This window comes from Salvelinus alpinus, chromosome 29, assembly GCF_045679555.1.
Source record: "Salvelinus alpinus chromosome 29, SLU_Salpinus.1, whole genome shotgun sequence".
Lineage (NCBI taxonomy): Eukaryota > Metazoa > Chordata > Actinopteri > Salmoniformes > Salmonidae > Salvelinus > Salvelinus alpinus.
The window spans coordinates 4797988-4807571 of record NC_092114.1 but is presented as its reverse complement, the minus strand read 5'-3'; the positions used below and the strand labels follow the sequence as shown (position 1 = coordinate 4807571).

The 9584-nt window shown below is 43.8% G+C and overlaps 1 protein-coding gene across 1 annotated transcript; it reads left to right on the top strand.

The window, feature by feature from the left end:
• Positions 1–481: 481 nt before the first annotated feature.
• On the top strand, positions 482–8670 carry rpl30 (ribosomal protein L30). Its single transcript, XM_071375301.1, has 5 exons — positions 482–1196; positions 1310–1358; positions 3866–4011; positions 7917–8047; positions 8571–8670. The coding sequence occupies exons 2-5, from the start codon at positions 1338–1340 to the stop codon at positions 8621–8623; spliced, it is 351 nt and encodes a 116-aa protein (XP_071231402.1). The 5' UTR covers positions 482–1196; positions 1310–1337; the 3' UTR covers positions 8624–8670.
• The last annotated feature ends 914 nt before the right edge of the window (positions 8671–9584 follow it).

Genomic DNA, 9584 nt, shown 5'->3' with positions numbered 1-9584 from the left:
GATCATCAACTAGATTCAGCAGCGGGACGCCAGTTGGGGAACCGTGCTATATAGTCATTTCACTCGTCTCCACAATTGCATATTTGCGCATGCCTCGTTTTAAATACACCGGGCGACGGTTTGTTGTGGCAGCAGCAGGTTACCTACAGTGTGATGCCTGCGTAGTGTAGATACTGGGCTACAGCCTGCTTGCTGTGTGTTTCAGTATCCAGCAGAGAACAGACACCTACATTATTCAGTGCATGCGATCAGAGAAGGAGCGTTGTCTAGCGTGCGTGAGCATTGCACTCTAATAATTGGTCACGTCACTATGGCTGGAAAGCCATACTGCCCTACCAGGCAAAAACGCAGTAATTGCTCATTTGGTCGAACATTTGTCCATGTAATTTTTGCTACGTTAAATACATGCTTAATAATGTGGACAAGTATTCTGCGTCTATTGTATTGTGGAGAAAATGGGGGTCATGTTAGTAGTAACTGCATAAAGTTACTGTGAAACCAAGGTAAATAAAAGCCCTTTTTCTCAGTTTCACGCCCCGAGGAGTTACTGCCTTTTTGCTTGGTGGGGCAGCATGGTACTTTGTATTTATGTCATTTACATTATTCTCTTACGAATGTGAAGAACTTCAGTTCTTATGTCGTGTATTATGTATTGTTAAAGGGTTGAACATGTGAATGGATAGGCTATTTATTCAACAAATTAGGATGCATATAGTAAAGTAAATATGTGACATTTTCTAGAAATATTTGACTTCTGAATGTTTCGGTGTTTGGAAAAACAATACTTTATCAAGTTCCATACCATCAAATATTCTGTTCAAATAATAAAGTTATTATACAGAATAGAGACAACAGCGTCACCCCGTGGGGCTCCGGGGTTGTGTATGTGTGGATGATTCAATGCATAAAAACAGCCTCTAAATGCAGCCCAGGATCAGTTTTGTGTTTGTCCTCTGGTTGGTAAAAATCACACCTGACATTATAAAAGCTGTAGTGTTTTGGCCCTTGGGTTTCTCGCGATAACATCGTCGGGCTGACGAATTATCTGATATACAAATCACCTCAACTGGAGCGCACTGGTTTAATTGAACGCTCAATCAGCTGAGATCAGCGAATCAGCGCAGGACCACCCCAACCTGCCGCAAAGCACGCTGGGACTTCCTTTCTTTCCGAGGCCATATTGGAGCAACAGACTTGTAAGTTCACCTCTTTCTTTATTCTTTCAAATTAATATATTTAGGCTATGTTGGTGCACATCACCCGGTTGATTACTAACGTTAAATTGTGTAATCTCACATTTTTGGTTCAGGTTGGCCAGAACGGACTAAATCGCAGCTATGGTGGCCGCAAAGAAGACTGTGAGTCGAGCTGTAGTGAACGCATGTTTGGTCTAATGTACTTCAGGCGGAATCGTGGCGCTATCTGGGCTTAGTGCAACACACGTTTACACCTTTTTATAAACTGTCAATGTTGTAGTTCCTGGAGATGTCTAGCTTTAGTTGTTAACAATTTACCGAATCCAGATAGCAAGTGTTATATTAACCATTACCGGCGTGCCGGTTAACTAGCTAATATAGCTAGTTAACGTTAGCCAGACAGCAAGTTGAATGGTTGCATTGGGGGTATTTTGACCTTATGGTTGGCTAATGAAGAAACACTATGTAACAGCACTGTCATCTGAAGTATTATATCTGATAAATCCAGATATCTAGATAGGGTTGTGACTGTCATGGACTTTTGGATGGCAGTAATTGGCCACTACAAACCCCCACATTCATCGGTAATAAGGTCCTCAACTTTCTGAATTACCCAAGAAGCAAAAAAACATCAAATGTATCAACATTTTAGAAGATTGTTCCACAAATAAGGTGCAAGAAATTCAGTAGAGACCAAAGGAATTTCCAGAGTTGGCTGTCTCTAAGACCGGGTGTGGTGACTCACATCTCAACTTTAGTAAAGATGTTAGGTACTACAGGTCGACCGATTATGATTTTTCAATACTGATACCGATTATTGGAGGACCAAAAAAAGCCTTAGGCCGATTTTACTTTTTTATATATTTTTTAACTTGTTTTAAATGTATTTATTTGTAATAATGACAATTACAACAATACTGAATGAACACTTTTATTTTAACTTAATATAATACATCAATAAAATCAATTTAGCCTCAAATAAATAATGAAACATGTTCAATTTGGTTTAAATAATGCAAAAACAAAGTGTTGGAGAAGAAAGTAAAAGTGCAATATGTGCCAAGTAAAAAAGATAACGTTTAAGTTCCTTGCTCAGAACATGAGAACATATGAAAGCTGGTGGTTCCTTTTAACATGAGTCTTCAATATTCCCCGTTAAGAAGTTTTAGGTTGTAGTTATTATAGGACTACTTCTCTCTATACGATTTGTATTTCATATACCTTTGACTATTGGATGTTCTTATAGGCACTTTAGTATTGCCAGTGTAACAGTATAGCTTCCGTCCCTCTCCTCGCTCCTACCTGGGCTCGAACCAGGAACACAACGACAACAGCCACCCTTGAAGCAGCGTTACCCATGCAGATCAAGGGGAACAACCACTCCAAGTCTCAGAGCGAGTGACGTTTGAAACGCTATTAGTGCGCACCCCGCTAACTAGCTAGCCATTTCACATCGGTTACACCAGCCTATTCTCGGGAGTTGATAGGCTTGAAGTCATAAAGCGAAGAGCTGCTGGCAAATGCACGAAAGGGCTGTTTGAATGAATGCTTACGAGCCTGCTGCTGCCTACCACCGCTCAGTCAGACTGCTCTATCAAATCATAGACTTAATTATAACATAACACACAGAAATACGAGCCTTTGGTCATTAATATGGTCGAATCCGGAAACGTATAATTTCGAAAACAAAACGTTTATTCTTATAGAATGAATAGAACAGGCTGGGAACCTCTAACCCTGGTAATATGACTGGTAAATAGAATGAATAGGACAGGCTTGGAACCTCTAACCCTGGTCATATGACTGGTAAATAGAATGAATAGAACAGGCTTGGAACCTCTAACCCTGGTAATATGACTGGTAAATAGAATGAATAGAACAGGCTTGGAACCTCTAACCCTGGTCATATGACTGGTAAATAGAATGAATAGGACAGGCTTGGAACCTGTAACCCTGGTCATATGACTGGTAAATAGAATGAATAGGACAGGCTTGGAACCTGTAACCCTGGTCATATGACTGGTAAATAGAACGAATAGGACAGGCTTGGAACCTGTAACCCTGGTCATATGACTGGTAAATAGAATGAATAGAACAGGCTTGGAACCTGTAACCCTGGTAATATGACTGGTAAATAGAATGAATAGAACAGGGATTGGAACCTCTAACCCTGGTCATATGACTGGTAAATAGAATGAATAGAACAGGCATATGACCAGGGTTAGAGGTTCCAATCCCTGTTCTATTCATTCTATTTACCAGTCATATTACCAGGGTTACAGGTTCCAAGCCTGTTCTATTCTATTTACTCTATTTCTCTGTGTGCTGCTGCTGCATTGTGGGGAGCATTGCCTAGGCAACCCGAAGCCTTGTTTGCTAGTTTCAGCAGCAGTCCATGTTACCACAGAAACAGACTCAACAGTTCATTTGAAGAAAAACAAATGTATATATTTAAATGGTTATGATAGTTATTGTATTACAATGATGGTCTTCATCTGTAACCGTCGGTTACATGGTGATATGGTAATTGTGGCAGCCCTAGTTATATGTACTCAAATCGCATGTGTCCCAATTAGAAGACCATATATCATGTTTGGTTCAATGGATATGAGCCACGTTCATAGTTCATCAATGTTTCTCACAAAACATAATTGTTACTTTGATGGCAGAAAAAGTCCCTGGAGTCCATCAACTCCCGTCTCCAGCTGGTGATGAAGAGCGGTAAATACGTTCTGGGATACAAGCAGTCTCAGAAGATGATCCGCCAAGGCAAAGCCAAGCTGGTCATCCTGGCCAACAACACACCTGCCCTCAGGTAACTAAGACCTACATTTATTTACTATTAGCTCATGAAGTTAAGGCCATTAACACTAATACCCTTTTCACTCTAATATGGTGAGCTAAAGTTTGACCTTGCTAGCCTTGGGTTTATTCATTAGTTGAATTCTGTTGCAAAACGTTTTGCAATGGAAACCGTTTTCTCCAAACAGAAAATGTTGTGCAATGAAAACAAGTTATGATTGGACATTCGTGTAGCTCTCTCCGCATTTGGTTCCTAGAGTTAACGGTTTCCATTGCAAAACCTGTACTAATTAGCTGTCTGCGTCTCCAAACACCTGTGTCACTGAACAATACTGTCGGCTGCAACTGTTAAAGCAAGTTAAAGCAGTGCTCAGTAAGTGTGTGTTATGATTTATTATGAATTTAGTATGAAAGTTCTATAACCGTATCGCAATTGAGAATCGATTCACGTTTGGATGGAATATTTGTCTGTTTTGGCTTCCAGAGCCACTTCTCCCCTTTTAAACAGAACAGGTAAGGTCCTTGGACTAAGGAGTAGTGTTAGGATCCTTTAGTCCAATACTGGGCTAGGCATGATGGACTTCTCCCTAATGGGGTTCCTGTAATCAGATACGTTACCAGCAACATGTAAAGTGTCGGTTCCATGTTTCATGAGATGAAATAAAAGATCCCAGAAATGTTCCATAAGCACAAGAAGCTGATTTCTCTAAATGTTGTGCACAAATTCAGTAACATCCCTGTTAGTGAGCATTTCTCCTTTCCCAAGATAATCCATCCACCTGTTACGTGTGGTGATACATATCAAGAAGCTGATTAAACAGCATGATCATTACACAGGTGCACCTTGTGCTGGGGACAAAACTAAAATGTGCACTTTTGTCACAACACAATGCCACAGATGTCTCAAGTTTTGAGAGCACTTGCAATTGGAATGCTGATTGCAGGACTGTCTACCAGAGCTGTTGCCAGATAATTGAATGTTCATTTCTCTACCATAAGCCACCTCCAATGTCGTTTTAGAGAACTTGGCAGTACGTCCAACCAGCCTCACAACCGCAGACCACGTGTATGGCGTTGTGTGGGCGAGCGGTTTGCTGATGTCAATGTTGTGAACAGAGTGTCCCATGGTGGGGTTATGGTATGGGCCGGCATAAGCTACGGACACCGAACAGAATTGCATTTTATCGATGGCAATTTGAATGCACAGAGATACCATGACGAAATCCTGAGGCCCATTGTGGTGCCGTTCATCCAACACCATCACCTCATGTTTCAGCATGATAATGTACTGCCCCATGTCGCAAGGATCTGGACACAATTCCTGGAAGCGGAAAATGTTAGTTCTTCCATGGCCTGCATAGTCACCAGACATCTCACCCATTGAGCATGTTTGGGATGCTCTTGATCGACGTGTACGAGGCAGATGGTGATCACACCAGATTCTGGTTTTCAGCTAGTTATCTGTGACCAACAGATGCATATCTGTATTCCCAGTCATGTGAAATCCATAGCTGAAGGCCTAATTAATTTATTTCACTTGACTGATTTCCTTATGAATTGTAACTCAGTAAAATTGTAAAAATTGTTGCATGTTGCGCTTATTTTTGTTCGGTGTATATAACCTCTTGGATTGCTTTTAAATTCAGAAAGATGGCGTTGTTTCCGTCATTTCAATGAAGATAAGTTGAACCAACGTGGAGTTGGCGTCTGCCCAGTAGGATATTCGCGGGAAAAAATGGTGCATTCAGAAAGTATTCAGACCCCTTCACTTTTTCCATGTCACTGGATGACACGCCAAATGATGACCACCAATCAGAGACCACTATGATGACACACCAGATGATGACAACCAATCAGAGACCACTATGATGACATGCCAAATGATGACCACCAATCAGAGACCACTATGATGACACACCAGATGATGACAACCAATCAGAGACCACTATGATGACACACCAGATGTGTTTGATGGGTTATTTTTTGTCTTGTACAGCCTCTTAAGGGGAAAGTAATCCAACAGTAACTGAAAGTAATCCGATTACATTACTGAGTTAAACGTTACATTACTGATTTTAAAAAGTAACTGTAATGGAGTTAATTTAGAAAGTAATTATCCAACCCTGGTGTAATCCTAGGAATAGTTCCATTCCTACTACAATAAACGTTTTCAAATAGTTAGATATTGAATAATTCACATATCAAGCGTTGCTTGTGCGTTCTTATGGGTACGTTTGTTTTGTTTTCTGTACTCCTCCCACAAAGGCACACCTGTATTGGTCTGCTTGCAGGTGTGTAAGAACCGGAGGAACATTCAAATGAGGGCTGACTGTGTTACTGGCTGCACCTGCAGTTGGTCTTTCAGCAATCAGACACCTTGAGAAAACAACCCCGACAACTACAGCATTAGACAGAAGGGATAATGTTGCTTTCCCCCATACACGCAGAGGGGATAATGTTGCTTTCCCCCGTACACGCAGAGGGGATAATGTTGCTTTCCCCCGTACACGCAGAGGGGATAATGTTGCTTTCCCCCGTACACGCAGAGGGGATAATGTTGCTTTCCCCCCGTACACGCAGAGGGGATAATGTTGCTTTCCCCCCGTACACGCAGAGGGGATAATGTTGCTTTCCCCCCGTACACGCAGAGGGGATAATGTTGCTTTCCCCCCGTACACGCAGAGGGGATAATGTTGCTTTCCCCCCGTACACGCAGAGGGGATAATGTTGCTTTCCCCCCGTACACGCAGAGGGGATAATGTTGCTTTCCCCCCGTACACGCAGAGGGGATAATGTTGCTTTCCCCCCGTACACGCAGAGGGGATAATGTTGCTTTCCCCCCGTACACGCAGAGGGGATAATGTTGCTTTCCCCCCGTACACGCAGAGGGGATAATGTTGCTTTCCCCCCGTACACGCAGAGGGGATAATGTTGCTTTCCCCCCGTACACGCAGAGGGGATAATGTTGCTTTCCCCCCGTACACGCAGAGGGGATAATGTTGCTTTCCCCCCGTACACGCAGAGGGGATAATGTTGCTTTCCCCCCGTACACGCAGAGGGGATAATGTTGCTTTCCCCCCGTACACGCAGAGGGGATAATGTTGCTTTCCCCCCGTACACGCAGAGGGGATAATGTTGCTTTCCCCCCGTACACGCAGAGGGGATAATGTTGCTTTCCCCCCGTACACGCAGAGGGGATAATGTTGCTTTCCCCCCGTACACGCAGAGGGGATAATGTTGCTTTCCCCCCGTACACGCAGAGGGGATAATGTTGCTTTCCCCCCGTACACGCAGAGGGGATAATGTTGCTTTCCCCCCGTACACGCAGAGGGGATAATGTTGCTTTCCCCCCGTACACGCAGAGGGGATAATGTTGCTTTCCCCCCGTACACGCAGAGGGGATAATGTTGCTTTCCCCCCGTACACGCAGAGGGGATAATGTTGCTTTCCCCCCGTACACGCAGAGGGGATAATGTTGCTTTCCCCCCGTACACGCAGAGGGGATAATGTTGCTTTCCCCCCGTACACGCAGAGGGGATAATGTTGCTTTCCCCCCGTACACGCAGAGGGGATAATGTTGCTTTCCCCCCGTACACGCAGAGGGGATAATGTTGCTTTCCCCCCGTACACGCAGAGGGGATAATGTTGCTTTCCCCCCGTACACGCAGAGGGGATAATGTTGCTTTCCCCCCGTACACGCAGAGGGGATAATGTTGCTTTCCCCCCGTACACGCAGAGGGGATAATGTTGCTTTCCCCCGTACACGCAGAGGGGATCATGTTGCTTTCCCCCGTACACGCAGAGGGGATAATGTTTCATTGAATGGTAACGCATATAAACTTGTATTGTTTGTTCATAATTTCGCTGCCTGCATTTCCTGTGGTCATACTTTGCTAAAAGGTATTTGTCCTTCCTCAGGAAGTCTGAAGTGGAGTACTATGCCATGTTAGCCAAGACTGGCGTCCATCACTACAGTGGGAACAACATCGAGCTGGGCACGGCCTGTGGAAAGTACTTCCGGGTGTGCACACTGGCTATCATCGACCCCGGTGAGTGTCCAATCAGACTGCATGTCCTGTTTACCACACCCATTCTGTTGATGTATTGTCTGCGGACAATCCTTCAGCACTGAGCAATTTCATACGGTTTATTCTTTCATTCATTTGGAGTTGTTTTCAAAGATGACATGAACATCTTTGCAGAGAATTATAAAAATGTATGAATGAAAAATAAACTGTCTAACTGCTCTATTACTAAATTACATGAACATGTTTGAGTTAATCATTTTGTGAATGTGAAGATATTTTTACGTTTCACTGATGCTCACAAATTTGCCCATTTTTGTACATTTTTGCACCTGGTGGCTCTACGATGATGTGCCCAGCACTTCACTAGATAAACACCTAATAAACCATTTACCTGAACTGACTGGGCTCTAGCCAGCTGCTTCATTGGTGTCAATGATAGTTCAATAGTTCTTCTGAAGTTAACGAAGTGAGTTTTACACTGTCGAACTAACGCTTGTTTTGAAGTACATCCTGTATGCTAAATATAGTGTTGTTGTATTAACAGGTGATTCGGACATCATCAGGAGTATGCCAGACCAGCCGCAGGGGGAGAAGTAGACATTTCACACTCTTAATGTTAAAAAAATAAACAGTTTTCTATGGTCTTTGGTCTGTCTTTCTCTTAGTGTGCACACGATAAACATTTAGCTACTTATATTCTATGCTGTAGGCCGTGTCAGGATAGAATGTGGTTGCTTCATTTCTCTCTGATTTTAAAGAAGCCTCCAATCTATCCGTAAGCCTTGAGGCTTGTGGTCTATGTAGATTCAAATGTCCTTGTGATTTTTATATGCTATTAAGATCTCAACTCACAGGACCGGATCGTGGGTCTCCTAACATGCAATGCCACAAGGTCTTACTGTGACCTTGGACAATAATGTAACAAGATATGTCATAATGCTGCTGCTACACATGAACTGACCCGTCTGTAGTAAAGACAATTACAGGATTATCCATGCCCCTCCCTGTGGAAGGATTATCCAGGCCGCTCCCTGTGGAGGATTATCCATACCCCTCCCTGTGGAGGATTATCCAGGCCCCTCCCTGTGGAATAATTATCCAGACCCCTCCCTGTGGATGATTATCCAGACCCCTCCCTGTGGAAGGATTATCCAGACCCCTCCCTGTGGAAGGATTATCCAGACCCCTCCCTGTGGAAGGATTATCCAGACCCCTCCCTGTGGAAGGATTATCCAGACCCCTCCCTGTGGAAGGATTATCCAGGCCCCTCCCTGTGGAAGGATTATCCAGGCCCCTCCCTGTGGAAGGATTATCCAGGCCCCTCCCTGTGGAAGGATTATCCAGACCCCTCCCTGTGGAAGGATTATCCAGACCCCTCCCTGTGGAAGGATTATCCAGACCCCTCCCTGTGGAAGGATTATCCAGACCCCTCCCTGTGGAAGGATTATCCAGACCCCTCCCTGTGGAAGGATTATCCAGACCCCTCCCTGTGGAAGGATTATCCAGACCCCTCCCTGTGGAAGGATTATCCAGACCCCTCCCTGTGGAAGGATTATCC